Here is a 21,743-nt window from a genome sequence, read left to right as displayed (position 1 = left end):
AGCTGAAGAATCGTCAGCAATAAGAGATGGAGGGCAAGTTGCAATTTCACTCACGTCTGACACTGATGGTACAGGTTCTGGTTCCTTGCTGGATTCAATTCTATCTACGTTCTTGAAAAAATGATCCAGCGATATCTGGGTAGTAGCTCTTTTTTTTCTCATCATAGATGACATGGTAACACTGGATTGCATTCTGAACAGCAGCTGCAACCTTTGTGTACCGTTCTATGTTTGGGTTCTGTGCCTCAAAAACTAACAATCCCTCCTCAAATAAAGAAAATCCCCTTGTCATTTCCTGCATGGTGAATCTCTTCGGTTCTTCAGTTACTTCTTCTCTTGTCTCTCTTTGTCCTTTCTCTGAGCCTCCGATTCCATCAGGTCTTCATTAATAAGCCCATCGTGTTGCACAGCAAGGAATTCAACAAAGTCGTCCTCTTGCAGATCTAGCTCCAGCTTCTCGCTGAGGGTCACTAAGTTGCTGAAGACCTCTTTGAACTCCTCATCCACCTTCACAAATCCATGAAAATCTTGAATGCGGACAAATGTTCTTCCAAACCCCACTCATAGTGACGACCGTAACCTCATGCCTAACGAAGTCAATGTGTTTTTTTGTTTGTTTGTTTGTTTTGCGGTACGCGGGCCTCTCACTGTTGTGGCCTCTCCCGTTGTGGAGCACAGGCTCTGGACGCGCAGGCTCAGCAGCCATGGCTCACGGGCCCAGCCGCTCCGCGGCACGTGGGATCTTCCCCGACCGGGGCACGAACCCGTGTCCCCTGCATCGGCAGACGGACTCTCAACCACTGCGCCACCAGGGAAGCCCAAAGTCAATGTTTTTTATGGCCTTGTAGATGTTATAGTCCTTCCAAAATTGTTGCAAGGTTTTCCCTGATTCGTCACTCACCTTTACTGCCTGACAAAAAGTGTGATGTAAATAATATTTCTTGAAAGTCGCTATAACTCCCTGGTCCATAATTTGGATGAGTGATGTAGTATATAGTGGCAGATGCACTACTTTGATGTTGGGATGAAAGTTGTCCATGAATGGGGGGTGGCCCAGAGAACTGTCGAGCAGCAAAAGAATGTTTTGAATTGGATGTCCATCTCCAAGAAATATTTCTCTACCTCCGGGATAAAGTGGTGGAAAAATCAGTCCTGGAGAACGGCCTGTGTAACCCAGGCTGTGCGGTTACTCTTCCACACAATGGGAAGAGAGCCCTTGGCTATGCTTTTAAGGACTCTTGAGTTCTCTAAATGGTAAACTAAGAGAGGATTCAGCATCATATTGCTGGGAGCATTGTCAACAAGCAACACAGCCTATCCTTTGCTGCTTGGTAGCCTGGCGTCAACTTTTCCTCCTTACTGATGTAACTTTGGTCTGGCATCCTCCTCTAGTACAGTCCTATCTCATCCACATTAAAAACCTGCTCAGGTAAATAAGTACCTTCATCAAGAATTTCTTGGAGTGTTTCAGGAAATTCCTGGGCAGCTACCATATCTGCACTCACTGCCTCACCACTTATTTTACATTGTGAGAGTTGGTTCTAGCCTTGAACCTATGAAACCAGCCATGGTTGGCATTAAGAGATGTGCCCTCTGATTCTTCACCGTGTTTCTTCTTCAAGTCTTCATAAGGGCTTTTAGTTTTCTCTTGAATCAGCATTAAGCTGAGCGGGACTCGACACTGACGCTGATCCTGTATCCACACACTGAGAAGTTTCTCCATCTCCTCCATCACTTTTCCATGCTTCTTCGATATTATTGTCGACGTCATCGCACAGCAGACTTCACGTGTTCCGTGATCTTGTCCTGTTCTTTAGAATTGTGCTGATGGTTTAATGATTCATGTTATAAGAATAAGCAGTGTCTACCATCTTTTCACCTTGCTCCACTTTCTCAGTTATTTTCACTTTTGTTCCCATCGTTATCACTTGGCGCTTCTTAGCAGTACCTGCTACATCACCACTGCTCTTAAGCTTGCTTTCGGACATACTGGGCTTGAAATAAAGATACTGTACTCTATACAGTACTGTACAGTAAAGTACACTAAAGCACAACTACTTGTCGAGGATGCACTCATGTGACAACATACGCCAGACACATGAACTAACTTACGTGATTGGACATGCCAACGCACGTTCGCATCCTTGAATGTTTGCATCTTGAAGGTTCGTATGTAGGGGACTTACTGTATTCCCTTTTCATCTGGCTTCTTTTACTCAGTCAAATGCTTTTTAGATTCCTCCAGATCGTGTGTAGCAGCAGTTAATTCTTTTTATTTCTGAGCAGTATTCTATTGTATGGCTATAGCATCATTTATTGTTTACTACTTGATGAATATTTAGGTTGTTTCTACTTATGATGGATAAAGCTGCTATGAAAATTCATGTGTCTGGACACATGAGTTGATTTATCTGGAATAAATACCTAGGAATGAATTGCTGGGTTTATGATAAGTGTATGTTTAACTTTGTAAGAAATTGTCAAACTGTGTTCCAAGTGGTGATGCCATTACAGTCAGCACTAGTTTTAAACATCCATCCATATTTATTTGTATACACCCTATTTTCTAACTTACGACTGCTACATAACACTCTGTGGAGTGTGTCCATCACATTTTACCTTTCAACTCTCCCAGTGATGGAGTCCAGATTATCTACAAATCCCTGTCACCATGAGCCTTTCTTTAACAGAAGTCCTGTGCATATTCTCTTATGGACATGTGTGTAGCCTTCTTTGGGACATGTACCCAGGAGTAGAATTTTTAGGTTAGAACAAATGCTTACACTTAATTGGACTGAAGGTCATTAGATTCCTACCCAGAATGGCTGCCTCTATCTCAGAGGAAGATCTAGGTTTTGTGGGGCCTTATACCTTTACAATTTGGGGATTCTTTTTAAGAAGAACACAAAATTAAAAATTCCAAGTTAGGTCCAAAAGTTAATATTTATTTAGAAGAAGCTAAGAAATTACAATAGATTATTGGGATCTCTTAAGATAATTTACCTGAAATGCTTACTTACCGATGTTTCCTGATTGCAACCTGGTTTTCCTTCCTTACCTAGAATATTTTAGAATTCCCATCACTCACATGGGTCCAAGCAAGTGAGGGGCCCTAAACCTTCACAGTTGTTTTGTCTCTGATCTACATCCCACCAGCAGCACGTGAGTATTCCTCTATCCCATGTCCCTGACATTATTTGGCATTATTCATCTTTCTAATGTTTGCCAGTCGACATCTAGCTGGCTGCCTGATTTTGCACGGCCCATGAGCTAGGACTGGTTTTTACATTTGTAAGTAGTTGAATAAAAATCAAAAGAATAATAATTTTTTTTTTTTTTTGCGGTACGCGGGCCTCTCACTGTTGTGGCCTCTCCCGCTGCGGAGCACAGGCTCCGGACTGATACGCAGGCTCAGCGGCCATGGCTCAGGGGCCCAGCCGCTCTGCGGCATGTGGGATCTTCCCGGACTGGGCACGAACCCGAGTCCCCTACATCGGCAGGCGGACTCTCAACCGCTGCGCCACCAGGGAAGCCCAAGAATAATAATTTTTGACATGAAAATTATGTGAAATTCAAATTTCAGTGTCTATAAATAAAGTCTGATTGGAACAGAGCCACACCCATTTATTTACATACTGGGTATGGTTGCTTTTGTGCTATAAATGCAGAGTTGAGTAGCTGTGACAGACTGTGTGCCCTATAAACTCTAAAATATTTACTACCTGGGCCTTGACAGAAAATGTCTGAAGACCCCTAGTCTAGAGCATTAATTTTTCTTGGAGACGACAATCCTATTCTATATCGGAAGGAATAGTTTCTGATATAGTTTGTTAGTTTGTCTTTGTTTCTACCCATTTTGAAATGATAGACCCTGCCATCATTGTGCTAAAAAGCATTTGGCTCTTTTCTGATCTAACTTCTGACCTTATGGATTAGGACGCCATTTCTATGTAACACTCCACTCCAAAACTTTGGCTTAAAACAGCAATCCTTTATTATTGCTCGTATGTCAGCAGCTAGCTGGAGTTTGGCTGGGTTACTCTGCTTGAGGCTGGAGTGACAGGGGCAGCTCTATTTCTCACTGTAGATCTGTGGGTCATCTGGAATGCCTTTGCTCTCTGCTCCATGTATCTCTCACTGTCTTTGCACCATCAGTGCATATTCTTCTCATGGTGATGGCAGAAGCACGAAAGGGCAAGTGAAAACATTCATCACCTCTTAAAGCCTGGGCTCAGAACTGGCACACTGTCACTTCTGCCCATACTTCATTGACTAAAGCAAGTCACACAGCCAGGATAAAAATGAAGGGACAGGGAGTACCTTCCTTTTAGGATGAGACCTTGACAAAAGTGTGGATTCAAGTAGGGGTGAAGGATTGGGGTCAATAATGCAATTTGCAATACATTATAAGAAATACCACAATAGTGGTAAATGGCTTTTCTTTGCTACCTACAAGGATGCTACTTGTTCTTATTAAACTTAGGCTGTTAAAAGTAAGGTCTGTGATCTTCCTGCTTATCCCACTTCACAAATGTTGACATTTTAGTTTCCAGTGGTGACGGCCATGGAGCTATCAAGGTATTTCCTTCTGCTTCTGCCCTTCTTTCAGTGTCCTTAAAATGAACCATTAACATATGGGACATCCTAAGATGTCCTATTGCTGGAAAGACCCCAAGGAACACAGAAGTACCATTTCTCTCTCTCTCTCTTCTCATTACCAGAAATGAATTAATAGTAAAAACAAACATATATAAATAGCTCATACAACTCAACATCAAAAAACAAACAACCAAATTGAAAAATGGGCAGAAAAACTGAAAAGACATTTTTTTCCAAAGAGGTAATGCAGATGGCCAAGAGGCATATGAAAAGATGCTCAACATTGCTAATCATCAGGGAAATGCAAATCAAAACCACAATATCACCTCACAATTGTCAGAATGGCTACATTAAAAAGAACACAAACAACAAATGTTAGCAAGGATGTGGAGAAAAGAGAACCCTCGTACACTGTTGGTGGGAATGTAAATTGCCTTACAGCCTGCTACCCTGGGACCTGGTTCCACCAACCAGTGGGTTGGCAACAGCTCCAGGTATCCCTGGCCCCCCAAACAAGCTGTACTCGGGCCCATCTCCACCCACCAGCAGGCTAGCACCAGCCATGGGCCCCAAGGGCCAGGAAGCCAGCCACACTAGGACTTGTTCCAACTCACTAGTGGGCGAGCACCAGCTTCAGACACTCCAGCTGTGCTGGGACCAAGCCCCACATACCAGTGGGCCAGCAACAACCCTGGTCACCCCAAGCCACAGAGCCAGTCAAACCAGGAGTTCACCCCACGCATCAGTGGGCTGGCAGCCTCCACATGAGACAAAGCATGACAGCCAACCAGGCCAGGGGCCTACCATCATGCCCACAGTTGTCAGCCCTCCTGCAGCAGAATGGCCAATGCAGCCCACATACAAGGCATCCCTAGAGCATATACCACTGTTAACCAGAGGAAAATGTGCTGCTGAGTCCCATAGGATATCTCTTACACAGGGCCACTTCTCCAAATTCAGGAAATGTAACTGACCTACCTAATACATAGAAATAAAATCAGAGAATTAAGCAAAATGAGGAGACAGAGAACTATTTTCCAAAAGAAAAAACAAGACGAAAACCTCAGAATAAGAACTTTATGGAGATAAGGAGTCTACCTGAATAGAGTTCAAGGTAATGATCATAAAGATGCTCAATGAACTCAGGATAAAAATGGATGAAAACAGTGAGAAGTCTAGGGGTACTGAGCAGAGGCCAGTGAGTCCTGTGGCTGAAGCTGGCCCAATAGTGGGCAGGTAAGCCCCCAGCACTAATAGGTTAGGAGGGAGACTCAAAAATGGTGATGCTAGAACCAGTGTCTCTGTGGTAAAATGACTTCCCAAAATGGCTGCCACCACCATCTGTGTCCCCAGGGGGAGTCCAAGTTGCCTCCTGCCCCTCTGGGAGGTTCTCCAAGTGGGTCTGACCCAGGCTCCTTTCAAATTCTTTCCTCTGTGCCAGGACTTGGAGTCTGTGAGATTTTGTCTGTGCCCTTCAAAAGCGTAGTATTTGTTTCTTACAGCTATCCAGTTCTCCCATATGCAAGTCCCATTGGCTTTCAAAACTAGATATTCTAGGGGCTCATCTTGCCAGTGCAGGAACCCCAGGCTGAGGAGCCTGACATAAGGCTTGGACCCTTCAGTCCTTGGGAATACCTCTGCAATTGTGATTATACTCCCATTTTTGTGGGTCATCTACCTGGGATCAGGCATCTTGACTACACTGTATCCCTGCCCTTCCACTCATCTTGCTGTGGTTCCCTTTTTAAATCTTTAGTTGTGGAAAATCTTTTCTGTTAGTCTCCAGGTCTGTCTCATAGATGGTTATTCTGTAAACAGTTGTGATTCTGATGTGCCCACTGGAAGAGATGAGCTCAGGGTCTTCCTACTCTCCCATCTTGGGCACACCTTCTCTATCAGTAACTACATTAAATGTGAATGGCTTAAATTCTCAAACACACACACACACACACACACACACACACACACACACACACACACAGACTGGCTGAGTGGATTGAAAAACAAGATCCAACTAAATGCTGTCTATAAGAGGCTCACTTTAGCTTTAAGAACACACATAGGCTGAAAGTGAAAGGACGGAAAAAGATATTTTATGCAAGTGGTAACCAAAGAGAGTAGAACTGGCTCTATTTATATCAGAAAAATTAGATTTTAGTAAAAATTAGTCAAACGAAAGAAAGGTAGTCACTACATAATGATAAGGGATCAATTAAAGGGATATAACAATTATAAATATATACACTTAAAATTGTATTACACAAATATATAAAACAAATACTATCACGACTGAAGGAGAAATATACAACAATACAATAATAGTAGAGGTCTTAAATACCTCACTTTTAAAAATAGATGGATCATGCAGATGGAAAATCAATAAGAAAACTGGATTTTAATAATATGATAGACCAGATGGAACTAACAGACATTAACAGAACATTCCACTCAGCAGCAACAAAATAAATATTCTTTTAAAGTACATGTGGAAATTTCCCATGACAGATCAATTATATGTTGGGCCACAAAACAAGGTTCAACAAATTCAAGAAGATAGAAATTATATCATGTAGCTTTCCTGACAACAATGGAATAAAACTAGAAATAAGTAACAGGAAAAAAAACTATAAAATCCACAAATATGTGGAAATTAAATACACATTCCAGAAGAACCAATGGATCAAAGAAGAAACCAAAAGGGAAATTGAAAAGTACTTGAGACAACCAAAAATGAAAACTAAACGTACTCAAAGTCTTGGGATGCAGCAAAAGCAGTTCTAAGATGGAAGTTTTTAGTGCCAACTATTTATATAAAGAAAAAAGACAGATCTCAAATCAATAACCTACTTTATGGCTCATGGAACTGGGAAAAGAACAAACTAAGCCCCAAGTTATCAGAAAGAAGGAAATAATAAAGATTACAGCAGAAATAAAAAGAGACTAGCAAGACAATAGGAAATGTCAACAAAACTGAGTTGAATTTTTAAAAACATAAACAAAATAACAAAGCTTTAGCTAAACTTAACCAAGGGGGGAAAAAAAGACATATTACACTATACACAAAATCAACTCAAAACTGATTAATGACTTAAATGTAAGACCTGAAACCATAAAACTCTTAGAAGAAAACATAGTGGAAAGCTATGTGAAATTAGTCCTGCAATGTTTTTTTTTAATTTGACTCTAAAAGTACAGGCAACTAATGCAAAATTAAACATGTGACTACATCAAACTAAGGAAACAATCAACCAAGTTAAAAGGCAATCTCCAGAAATATTTGAAAACCATACAACTGATAAGTAGTTAATATCCAAAATATATAAAAAACTCATACAACTCAATATCAAAAAGCAAACAAGACAATCAAAAAAATGGGCAGAAGACCTAAATAGACATTTTTCCAAAAAAGTCATACAGATGACCAAAAGGCACATGAAAAGATGCTCAACATCACTAATTATCAGAGAAAGGCAAATCAAAAGAAAAATGGTACAGCTGGACCTATTTGCAGGGCAAGAATAGAGATGCAGATGTAAAGAATGGACATGTGGACATGGTGGGGAAGGGGTGTGGGATGAATTGGGAGATTGGGATGACATATATACACTACCATGTGTAAAATAGATAGCTAGTGGAAACCTGCGCTATGTGTATAATGGAATGTTACTCATAAAAAAAGAATGAAATATTGCTATTTGTAGCAACATGGGTGGACCTGGAGATACTAAGTGAAGTAAGTCAGAAAAAGAAAGACAAATAACATATGATATCAGTTATACGTGGAATCTAAAACATGATACAAATGAACTTATTTGCAAAACAGAAACAGACTCACAGACATAGAAAACAAACTTATGGTTACCAAGGAGAAAGAGGGTAGGGGAGGGATAAATTAGGAATTTGGGATTAGCAGATACACTCTACTATGTATAAAATAGATAAAGAACAAAGCCCTACTGTATAACACACGGAACTCTATTCAATATCCTGTAATGAACTATAATGGAAAAGAATATACATATGTATAACTGAATCACTTCACTATACACCAGAAACTAACACAACATTGTAAATCAACTGTACCTCAAGAAAAAAAAATTTTAAAGGGCAACAATATGAGGTGGTGGCTGTGTTAATTAAGTCGATTATGTATACATATATCAAATCATCATGATGTTATCTTAAACATATATACAATTTTTATTTGTAAAAATGTAAATAAAGATTCCTCTTGAGGAAAAAAATGAATGAATATATATGGCTTAGGGAAGGTAGAAGAACTGTTTGGGTGTTGCTTACAGAGAAGCATAAGTCTGGTTTGCAAGAAGAACCTTCTCAGCAAAAGGGGACATGTATAAAAAAGGGCAAGAAATATATTAATTCCCAAGAACACAAGTTGCTTGTGAGGTCCATGGTGGGCATTGAAAGGGACACTACTGAGGTGAGCAGGGGATTATCATAAAGGGAGTTTAGAATTGATTCCTGTAATCACTGTACAGCTTTTGAAGGGTTTGGGAGGAAAAACAAAAATGTCAGATTTGGGTTTTAGAAATGATCCCCTGGCAACTGTATGGAAAGATTGGAGTGAGTCAAAGGCATAAAGAGAGACAAAGAGGTCAATAGGATGCAAATGTTATAGTATGTGTGCATTAATCTGATAGGGTTGCCATAATAAAGTACCACAGACTGGGTGGTTTAAACAGCAGAGCTTAATTTTCTCACAATTCTGGAAACTAGAAGTCAAGGTGCTGGTGAGATTGATTTCTTCAGAGGTCTCTCTCCTTGATTTGTAGATGTCCATCTCCTCTGTGTCTTCTCATGGGTTTCCTTCTGTGGTGTGTCTGTTCCCTAATCTCTTCTTATAAAAATGTCAGTCATTTGGATTAGGACTCACCCTAATGATCTCATTTTAACTTATTTACCTCTTTAAATTACCTGTTTATCCTATCTCCGAATGCAGTCCCATTCTGAGGTACTGGGGATTAGGACTTCAACATATGAATTTTAAGGGATCACAATTCAGCCCATAACAATGGTCAAGGAAAGATGATGGCTGAATTAGAATAGTAGAGGTAGGGATGGAGAATAGGTGCTATGGAGGCAGACTTGGAAGCTCTTTGTGGCTGACATGATGAGTGGGGGCAGGGAGCAGTGAGGAAGAAGAAGGTATCTAGGATGTATTTTAGGATTACGGTTTGAGTATTTATGTTGAGAGCACTCTCCTCTTTCTCAGTCTCTTTTCATTCTTCATGCCTTTGCTATCTAAGATGGCATCTTCTGAGGTCATAGGTAAAGAATGGATCTTCACCATAATTTAAAGAGTGAAAATGGCTTTAAGAGTTGAAAGGCATATAGATTTTATAATCTAATACTTCCATTTTGGGGCTGGACAAAGTAAGTAGTAAGGTGACTTAGTCCCATCCTATTAACATATCTGTATTTCCCCTGCATCCTTTTCACTTCTTTGGGACTGTGGACATGGAGTCATGTTTATGAAACTCTCTAAGACTCCTGGGTCTACTTGTGGGCATAATTCCTCTAGCCAAAAAATACATTAAAACACTTAGTTCAAGAACAGGTAGGCTTGTAGGTACTATCTGCCGCCATTGGTGTAGTCTGGGTTGGAATTGAAGTGTTAATTGGAATCACTGTGCCTAGGTAATCTGAGATCCAGTCTCTAAGCCACTCCCCAGATATCCCAAGGACATCCTTCAAGGTTTGGGACGTGAATGTTACCGCATATTATCACAGTGGGAAAAAACTAGAGAACTGAAGTGAAAGTACTTTGAGAAATGGGTTGAAGGGTTAGAAATTGCCATTATTTGATGATTTATGTACCTTGTCTTCAGTGTACATTCTCCAGTTATTATGTCAACAGAGGCTAGAGATAATATTCAACTTTAGACCTGACTGGCATTGGCCTCTAAACCAAGACTGTCTGCTAAATGGGAACAACTTCCTCCTTAACTGCAACTGGGGATAATTTCTACTTGTGCCTGGATATACCATTTAGTGCTGGGTTTGTTACACATTTTAACCACAAGGAGGCTCACAAAACTTTCCCTTTCACTACACCTGCCACATTAAGGAAGTAGATGCTGGGTGGGAAGAGTAAAGGGAAGCTTTTATTACTGCAGCAATCATTTTTCCACCTTAAGGAAGAATAATGTCTGAGCTCAGTCATCATGGGTTCAAAGTCCTGCTACTGAGCTAGATATTTGCACCACTTGGGACAAGTCACTTAAACTCTCTGTGACTTGGTTTCCTCTTCTGACCAAAAGACACAATACTATTTCCTACCTCATGGAGCTATTGTCAGGGCAAAATGAACTTACATATGTAAAGTGCTTAAGACAAGGCCTTGCACACAGTAAGTTCTCAGTAAAATTTGAGGGTTTTTTTGTTGTTTAGTTAGTTAGTTTTCTTGTTTTACTGTTTTCCCCTTCTACTTGTTTGGGACTGGTAATTGTTTTTGTTTTTGTTTTTTTTTTAACATCTTTATTGGGGTATAATTGCTCCACAATGGTGTGTTAGTTTCTGCTTTATAACAAAGTGAATCAGTTATACATATACATATGTTCCCATAACTCTTCCCTCTTGCATCTCCCTCCCTCCCACCCTCCCTATCCCACCCCTCCAGGCGTTCACAAAGCACCGAGCTGATATCCCTGTGCTATGCGGCTGCTTCCCACTAGCTATCTACCTTACGTTTGGTAGTGTATATATGTCCATGCCTCTCTCTCGCTTTGTCACAGCTCACCCTTCCCCCTCCCCATATCCTCAAGTCCGTTCTCCGGTAGGTCTGTGTCTTTATTCCTGTGGGACAGGTAATTGTTGTCTCCTGGTCAGAAGGCATGCCAATCTTTTAACAGCCAAGAGTGATCAAGGGGTTGGGGTAAGGGGCAAATTCCAAGAGTGAGACAATAAGGCAGAGCCTTGGGGTAAACCTTGAGCCAAAGAGGCAAAAAAAGATTTCTGGATCACACTGGCCTGTCTCAACAATCCAGGATGAGACAATAGATAAGAATGTGTGACCACGGTGGAATTTGCATTAGCCTGGAAAACTTCCACATTCAGAGACTTACAGCATCTAGTTAGAGGCTTAGGAATTCAGGATTCAGATTCTATAAAACTGGTTTACCATGAGAACTGATATCCCAGTCATACCCTGGGACAACCTAGGGATGTTAAGCTACAGAGGACTGGAGAGAGAAGAAAGAATGATAGCCGGAATGAGCATATATATATATATATATTTTTTTTTTTTTTTTTTTTTTTTTAAAGAAGATGCTGGGGGTAGGAGTTTATTAATTAATTTATTTTTGCTGTGTTGGGTCTTCGTTTCTGTGCGAGGGCTTTCTCTAGTTGTGACAAGCGGGGGCCACTCTTCATCGCGGTACGTGGGCCTCTCACTATCGCGGCCTCTCTTTTTGCGGAGCACAGGCTCCAGACGCGCAGGCTCAGTAGTTGTGGCTCACGGGCCTAATTGCTCTGCGGCATGTGGGATCTTCCCATACCAGGGCTCGAACCCGTGTCCCCTGCATTAGCAGGCAGATTCTCAACCACTGCACCACCAGGGAAGCCCGAGCATATATTTTTTAATGGATCGTGTAAGGACCCAGTATCCTTAGCTACTAAAGATCTAAGTACCATGCAGGTGACCTGGATGGCAACCTTACTGACTCATTACAGTAACTGCCAAAACTCTCTTGTCAGAAGTCTTAAGTTGATACTTAGCTATACTTGCCATAGCCCTGTAGGTCATCTCTTCTTTCTTGGCAGGTTCTGATGGTTTATGCTTTGCAGGGATGCAACAAAGCTTTCTTAACCCACATTTTCCTTTCTTCTTCTCATTTTCTTTGCAATGCTTCCTGCATCTGCCAGTTCCATAACCACACTTTCTGGCCCATCCATCTATCAAAATAAACAAATACATGAAAAAGTAAAGACAATTATACTAAAGACATTGGTAATTGTAGTAATAATGGTTAGAACAAACTACTGGAGTGTAATGGCATTCTTGGGAATATCAAATAAAGCTGTGCATGTAGGATGCTTACTGCTGGTCTTGATATGTATTAGATATGAGTAGTTATTGCCCTTCCTCCAACCAGATCTAATTGGACTTTATTTTTATGCTTAGGCTATTTCCATCTCCGTCATTTTTCAGTCTCACCAACACTGGTTCTTCCTTGTTCCCAAATCTACATGCTTGCCAAGGAATGAGACTATGCCTTCAATTACCTGTTTTTTCCCTCTGCATTCATTATTCACTCAACAGTGATTTTTTGAGCACCTACCATGTGCCAGGCACTGTTCTAGGTGCATGCCCCAGATGATGTCTGGAGCAGTACTTTGAACACTGAGTGATCAATTTGTATTGCTGATTGGCAGGCAGATGTTCTAAGCTCTACATAGGTCAATAGAACACAGAGTATAGACCCAGCTTCCTCAGCCCATTAAGTTCAGTTGAGAGACCATAATACCTTGGTTTAAATTATGATTACCTTTACTTTTTTTTTCCTCCAAACTCCCCTCCTGGGAGATAACTCCCAATTTTTTCTTTCTCACTAGGATATCTGGACTGGAAAAAGATCAGAGTCAGGATGACTGCACTCCCTCATCTATTCCAATTGCCCTCACTGTAGTTTAAGGCAGGCTGAAGCCAACTCAGGGTTAGCCCATGATTATCTTCTTTTGCTTCTTTTGCTTCATGGCTCAGCAGCCATGGCTCATGAGCCCAGCCGCTCCGCGGCATGTGGGATCCTTCCGGACCGGGGCACAAACCCATGTCCCCTGCATCGGCAGGCGGACTCTCAACCACTGCACCACCAGGGAAGCCCTAGAAGATCATTTCTGAAGGAACTTCAAATGACAGAGGAGTAAGACGTGGAGATCACCTTCCTTCCCACAAATACATCAAAAATACATCTACATGTGGAACAACTCCTAGAGAACACCTACTGAATGCTGGCAGAAGACCTCAGACTTCCCAAAAGGCAAGAAACTCCCCACATACCTGGGTAAGGCAAAGGAAAAATGAAAAAAAACAGACACAAAAGAATAGGGATGAGACCTACACCTGTGGGAGGGAGCTGTGAAGGAGGAAAAGTTTCCACACACTAGGAAGCCCCTTCACTGGTGGAAACGGGGTGGGCAGGGAGGGGAAGCTTCGGAGCCATGGAAGAGAGTGCAGCAACGGGGGTGCAGAGGGCAAAGCGGAGAGATGCTTGCACAGAGGATCAGTGCCGACCAGCATCACCAGCCTGAGAGACTTATTTGCTCACCTGCTGGGGCGGGTAGGGGTTGGGAGCTGAGGATCAGGCTTCAGAGTTCAGATCCCAGGGAGAGGACTTCGTGAACACAGCCTGAAGGGGGCTAGTGCACCAAAGCTAACTGGGAGGGTGTCCGGGAAAAAGTCTGGAACTGCCTAAGAGTCAAGAGACCATTAATTTGGGGTGGGCGAGGAGAGGGGATTCAGAATACCACCTAAACAAGCTTCAGAACACCACCTAAATGAGCTTCAAAGATGGACGGGGGCCGTGGCTATCAGCGTGGATACCAGAGACTGGCATGAAATGCTAAGGTTGCTGCTTCAGCCACCATAAAGCCTGTGTGCAAGCACAGGTCACTATCCATAACCCTCCCAGGAGCCTGTGCAGCCCACCACTGCCAGGGTCCCTTGATCAAGAGACAACTTCCCCAGGAGAACACACTGCATGTTTCAGGCTGTTGTAACATCACATCAGCCTCTGCCACAGCAGGCTCTCTCCGTGTTCCATACCCCTCCCTCCCCACAGCCTGAGTGAGCCAGAACTACCTACTCAGCTGCTCCTTTAACCCCCTCCTGTCTGGGCAAAAACAGACGCCATAGGGTAACCTAGATGCAGAGGCAGGGCCAAATCCAAAGCTGAACACAGGAGCTGTGCGAACAAAGAAAAGAAAGGGAACCTTTTCCATGCAGGCTCAGAAGCAGCAGATTAAATCTCCACAATCAACTTGCTGTACCTTGCATCTGTGGAATACCTGAATAGACAACTAATAATCCCAAAATTGAGGTGATGGACTTTGGGAGCAACTGTAGACTTGGGGTTTGTTGTATATGACTGATCAGTTTCTGATTTTTATGTTTATCTTAGTATAGTTTTTAGCACTTGTTATCATTGGTGGATTTGTTTATTGGTGTGGTTGCTCTCTTTTTTTATTACTTTTTAAATTTTTTAATTTTAATAATTTAATTTCTTTTTCATTTTAATAACTTTATTTTACTGTATTTTCTTTCTTTCTTTCTTTCTCTTCTCACTTTTCTTCTGAGCCATGTGGCTGACAGGGTCTTAGTGCTCCGGCTGGGTGTCAGGCCTGAGTCTCTGAGGTGGGAGAGCCGAGTTCAGGACATTGGTCCACCAGAGACAACCCGGTCCCATGTAATATCAATTGGTGAAAGCTCTCCCAGAGATCTCTGTCTCAACGTTAAGACCCAGCTTCACTAAACATCCAGCAGGCTTCAGTGCTGGACACCACATGCCAAATAACTAGCAAGACAGGAATACAACCCCACCCATTAGCAGAGGGGCTGCCTAAAATCATAATAAGTTCACAGACACCCCAAAGCACACCACCAGATGTGGTCCTGCCCACCAGAAAGACAAGATCCAGCCTCATACATCAGAACACAGGTATAAGTCCTCTCCACCAGGAAGCCTACGAAACCCACTGAACCAATCTTATCAACTGGGGGCAGACACCAAAAACAATGGGAACTACGAACCCGCAGATGGCAAAAAGAAGACCCAAAAACACAGTAAGTGAAGCAAAATGAGGAAACAGAGAAATACACAGCAGATGAAGGAGCAAAGTAAAAACACACCAGACCAAACAAATGAAGAGGAAATAGGGAGTTTTGTAGCAATACAATTCTACCTCAAGAAACAAGAAAAATCTCAAATAAACAACTTAATCTTACACCTAAAGCAATTAGAGAAAGACAAAAAACAACAACAAAGTTAGCAAAGGAAAAGAAATCATAAAGATCAGATAAGAAATAAATGAAAAAGAAATGAAGAAAACAATAGCAAAGATCAATAAATCTAAAACCTGATTCTTTGAGAAGATAAACAAAATTGAAAAACCATTAGCCAGACTCATCAAGAAAAAAAGGGAGAGGATTCAAATCGAGAGAATAAGAAATAAAAAATGAGAAGTAACAACTGACACTGCAGGAATATAAAAGTCCATGAGAGATTACTACAAGCAACTATATGCCAATAAAATGGACAACCTGGAAGAAATGAACAAATTCTTAGAAAAGCACAACCTTCTGAGATTGAATCAGAAAGTTATACATAATATAAACTGACAAATCACTAGCACTGAAATTGAAACTGTGATTAAAAATCTTCCAACAAACAAAAGCCCAGGACCAGATGGCTTCATAGGTGAATTCTATCAAATACTTAGAGAAGACCTAACACCTATCCTTCTCAAACTCTTCCAAAATGTAGCAGAGGGAGGAACACTCCCAAACTCATTCTACGAGGCCACCATCACCCTGATACCAAAACAGAACAAACATGTCACAAAAAGAAAACTACAAGCCAATATCACTGATAAACATAGATGCAAATTCCTCATCAAAATACTAGCAAACAGAATACAACAGCACATTGAAAGGATCATACACCATGATCAAGTGGGGTTTACCCCAGGGATGCAAAGATTCTTCAATATATGCAAATCAATCAATGTGATACAACATATTAACAAATTGAAGGAGAAAAACCATATGATCATCTCAATAGATGTAGAAAAATCTTTCAACAAAATTCAGCACCGATTTATGATAAAAACCCTCCAGAAAGTAGGCACAGAGGGAACTTACCTCAACATAATAAAGACCATATATGACAAATCCACAGCCAACATTGTTCTCAATGGTGAAAAACTGAAATCATTTCCTCTAAGATCAGGAACAAGACAAGGTTGTCCACTCGCACCACTATTATTCAACATAGTTTTAGAAGTTCTAGCCTCAGCAATCAGAGAAGAAAAAGAAATAAAAGGAATCCAAATCAGAAAAGAAGAAGAAAAGCTGTCACTCTTTGTAGATGACATGATACTATACATAGAGAAACCTAAAGATGCTACCAGAAAACTAATAGAGCTAATCAATAAATTTGGTAAAGTAGCAGGATACAAAATTAATGCACAGAAATCTCTGGCATTCTTATACACTAATGATGAAAAATCTGAAAGTGAAATTAAGAAAACACTCCTATTTACCATTGCAACAAAATGAATAAAAAATCTAGGAATAAACATACCTAAGGAGACAAAAAGCCTGTATGCAGAAAATTATAAGACACTGATGAAAGAAATTAAAGATGATGTAGATAGATGGAGAGATATACCATGTTCTTGGATTGGTAGAATCAACATTGTGAAAATGACTCTACTACCCAAAACAATCTACAGATTCAATGCAATCCTTATCAAACTACAAATGGCACTTTTCACAGAAGTAGAACAAATAATTTCACAATTTCTATGGAAACACAAAACACCCCGAATGGCCAAAGCAATCTTGAGAACGAAAAATGGAGCTGGAGGAATCAGGCTCCCTGACTTCAGACTATACTACAAAGCTACAGTAATCAAGACAGTATGGTACTGACACAAAAACAGAAAGATAGATCAATGGAACAAGATAGAAAGCCCAGAGATAAACCCACACATATATGGCCATCTTATCTTTGATAAAGGAGGCAAGAATATACAGTGGAGAAAAGAGCGCTTCTTCAATAAGTGGTGCTGGGGAAACTGGACAGGTACATGTAAAAGTATGAAATTAGGGGCTTCCCTGGTGGTGCAGTGGTTGAGAGTCCGCCTGCCAATGCAGGGGACACAGGTTCGTGCCCCGGTCCAGGAAGATCCCACATGCCGTGGAGCAGCTGGACCCATGAGCCATGGCAGCTGATCCTGTGCGTCTGGAGCCTGTGCTCTGCAACGGGAGAGGCCACAACAGTGAGAGGTCCGCGTACTGCAAAAAAAAAAAAAAAAAAAAAAAAAGTATGAAATTAGAACACTCCCTAACACCATACACAGAAATAAACTCAAAATCGATTAAAGACCTAAATGTAAGGCCAGACACTATCAAACTCTTAGAGGAAAGCATAGGCAGAACACTCTATGACATAAATCACAGCAAGATCCTTTTTGACCCACCTCTAAGAGAAATGGAAATAAAAACAAACAAATGGGACCTAATGAAACTTAAAAGATTTTGCACAGCAAAGGAAACCATAAAGAAGACCAGAAGACAACCCTCAGAATGGGAGAAAATATTTGCAAATGAAGCAACTGACAAAGGATTAATCTCCAAGATTTACAAGCAGCTCATGCAGCTCAATAACAAAAAAATAAACAACCCAATCTAAAAGTGGACAGAAGACCTAAGTAGACATTTCTCCAAAAAAGATATACAGATTGCCAACAAACACATGAAAGAATGCTCAACATCATTAATCCTTAGAAAAATGCAAGTCAAAACTACCATGAGATATCATCTCACATCTGTCAGAATGGCCATCATCAAAAAATCTACAAACAATGAATGCTGGAGAGGGTGTGGAGAAAAGGGAACACTCTTGCACTGTTGGTGGGAATGTAAATTGATACAGCCACTATGGAGAACAGTATGGACCTTCCTTAAAAACTACAAATAGAACTACCATACAACCCAGCAATCCCACTACTGAGCATATACCCTGAGAAAACCATAATTCAAAAATAGTCATGTACCAAAATGTTCATTGTAGCTCTATTTACAATAGCCAGGATATGGAAGCAACCTAAGTGTCCATCAAGAGATGAATGGATCAAGAAGAAGTGACACAAGTATACAATGGAATATTACTCAGCCATAAAAAGAAATGAAATTGAGTTATTTGTAGTGAGGTGGATGGGCCTAGAGTCTGTCATACAGAGTGAAGTAAGTCAGAAAGAGAAAAACAAATACTGTACGCTAAAACATATATATGGAATCGAAGAAAAAAAAAAAAGGTCATGAAGAACCTAGGGGTAAGATGGAAATAAAGACACAGATCTACTAGAGAATGGACTTGAGGATAGGGGAAGGGGGAAGGATAAGCTGTGACAAAGTGAGAGAGTGGCATGGACATATATACACTACCAAACGTAAAATAGATAGCTAGTGGGAAGCAGCCGCATAGCACAGGGAGATAAGCTTGGTGGTTTGTGACCACCTAGAGGGGTGGGATATGGACGGTGGGAGGGAGGGAGATGCAAGAGAGAAGAGATATGGGAACATATGTATATGTATAACTGATTCACTTTGTTATAAAGCAGAAACTAACACACCATTGTAAAGCAATTACACTCTAATAAAGATGTTAAAAAAATTTTAAATGTATCTAACTTTTGACTCAGTAATCCACTTAGGGAATATCTACTACAGAAATAAAATTATCAGCCTGTAAGAAAGTTAAAAAAAAAAAAAAGAAAGAAAAGAAGTATAGCTGTCACTGTTTGCAGATGGCATGATACTATACATAGAGAATCCTAAAGATGCTACCAGAAAACTAATAGAGCTAATCAATGAATTTCGTAAAGTAGCAGGATACAAAATGAATGCACAGAAATGTCTTGCATTCCTATACACTAATGACGAAAAATCTGAAAGAGAATTTAAGGAAACACTCCCATTCACCACTGCAACAAAAAGAATAAAATACTTAGGAATAAAGCTATCTAAGGAGACAAAAGACCTGTATGCAGAAAACTACAAGACACTGATGAAAGAAATTAAAGATGATACAAGTAGATGGAGAGATATACCATGTTTTTGGATTGGAGGAATCAACATTGTGAAAATGACTATACTACCTAATGCAATCTACAGATTCAGTGCAATCCCTATCAAACTACCAATGGCCTTTTCCACAGAACTAGAACAAAAAATTCCACAATTTGTATGGAAACACCAAAGACCCCAAATAGCCAAAGCAATCTTGAGAAAGAAAAACGGAGCTGAAGGAATCAGGCAGCTGGACCTCAGACTATACTACAAAGCTACAGTAATCAAGACAGTATGGTACTGGCACAAAAAACAAAAATATAGATAAATGGAACAGGATAGAAAGCCCAGAGATAAACCCATGCACATATGGTCACCTTATCTTTGATAAAGGAGGCAAGAATATACAATGGAGAAAAGACAGCCTCATCAATAAGTGGTCCTGGGAAAACTGGACAGCTACATGTAAAAGAATGAAATTAGAACACTTCCTAATATTGTACACAAAAATAAACTCAAAATGGATTAAAGACCTAAATGTAAGGCCAGACACTATCAAACTCTTAGAGGAAAACATAGGCAGAACACTCAATGATGTAAATCACAGCAAGATCCTTTTAGACCCATCTCCTAGAGAAATGGAAATAAAAACAAAAATAAACAAATGGGACCTAATGAAACTTAAAAGTTTTTGCACAGCAAAGGAAACCATAAACAAGATAAAAAGACAACCCTGAGAAATGGGGAATATATTTCCAAACGAAGCAACTGACAAAGGATTAATCTGCAAATTATACAAGCAGCTCACGCAGCTCAATACCAAAAAACCAACAACCCAATCCAAAAATGGGCAGAAGACCTAAATAGACATTTCTCCAAAGAAGATACACAGATTGCCAACAAACACATGAAAGGATGCTCAACATCACTAATCATTAGAGAAATGCAAATCAAAAGTACAATCAGGTATCACCTTACCACTCAGAATGGCCATCATTAAAAAAATCTACAAACAATAAATGCTGTAGAGAGTGTGGGGAAAAGGGAACCCTCTTGCACTGTTGGTGGGAATGTGAATTGATACAGCCACTATGGAGAACAGTTTGGAGGTTACTTAAAAATCTAAAAATAAAGCTACCATATGACCCAGCAATCCCACTCTTGGGCATATACCCTGAAAAAATCATAATTCTAAATGAGTCTTGTATCACAATGTTCATTGCAGCTCTATTTGCAATGTCTAGGACATGGAAGTAACCTAAGTGTCCATCGACACATGAATGGATAAAGAAGATATGGCACCTATATACAATGGAATATTAGCCATAAAAAGAAATGAAATTGAGTTATTTGTTTTGAGGTGGTTGGACCTAGAGTCTGTCATACAGAATGAAGTAAGTCAGAAAGCGAAAAGCAAATATCATATGCTAACACATATATATGGAATCTAAATTAAAAAAAATGGTTCTGAAGAACCTAGGGGCCAGACAGGAATAATGACGCAGATGTAGAGAATGGACTTGACACAGGGAGGGTAAGCTGGGACAAAGTGAGAGAGTGGCATTTACGTATGTACAATACCAAAGGTAAAATAAATAACTAGTGGGAAGCAGCCACATAGCACAGGGACATCAGTTCAGTGCTTTGTGACCACCTAGAGCTGTGGGATAGGGAAGGTGGGAGGGAGATGCAAGAGGGAGGGGATATGGGGATATATGTATACGCATAGCTGATTAACTTTGTTATACAGCAGAAACTAACACAACATTGTAAAGAAATTATACTCCAATTTAAAAAAAAAAGAAAAGAAATCCTGGACTCTGCTGATGTTTACCAGGTTCCCCTATGAGAAGCACCATCATGGTCAAGGTTATAGTCTGCCTTTACAATGGGGCATATTCATTATAAGGCTTTTCACCAGATCTGTACCATCCCTCTGAGCTGTTCTCATTCCCATACATGTTTAGTTTTCCAATGATTCTATGAGTTGAACCCCATTGTTACTCCTTTTTCCCTCCTCTCCATGATCTCGTTACCTGGGGAAGCCTGAGTCAGGACCACAAGGACAGCTAAGGCCAGGAACAAGAGTTTGCTATATCCTGAGAGGGGTGAGGAACCATCCAGCAGCATACTGATTGTGCTAGGGAGGGTAGGTTTTCACTCTGTGTTTTATTGACTTGGGTAGGGCTGAGTCACAGACAATAAATCAGAGAAGGACAGAATGTTCCACTACCCAGGACATCAACCTATAGGTCAGCAATGTAAATTGATCATCCAGTATTGAGTCCTTCTCTTGACATCATCTGGGAAGGTGGAAGGCATTAGCAGAGGA

The 21,743-nt window shown here is 40.6% G+C and overlaps 1 protein-coding gene across 1 annotated transcript; it reads right to left on the bottom strand.

Moving 5' to 3' along the window:
* Nucleotides 1-324: 324 nt before the first annotated feature.
* On the bottom strand, nucleotides 325-21,541 carry DEFB115 (defensin beta 115). Its single transcript, XM_065893279.1, has 3 exons — nucleotides 21,448-21,541; nucleotides 12,343-12,513; nucleotides 325-527 (listed from the first exon to the last, which is right to left on the bottom strand). Exons 1-3 carry the CDS (start codon nucleotides 21,539-21,541, stop codon nucleotides 325-327), a joined length of 468 nt encoding a protein of 155 aa, XP_065749351.1.
* Between the last annotated feature and the right edge of the window lie 202 nt (nucleotides 21,542-21,743).

The sequence above is a fragment of the Phocoena phocoena genome, chromosome 15, assembly GCF_963924675.1.
Source record: "Phocoena phocoena chromosome 15, mPhoPho1.1, whole genome shotgun sequence".
Lineage (NCBI taxonomy): Eukaryota > Metazoa > Chordata > Mammalia > Artiodactyla > Phocoenidae > Phocoena > Phocoena phocoena.
This window is presented reverse-complemented; position numbering and strand designations above follow the sequence as displayed.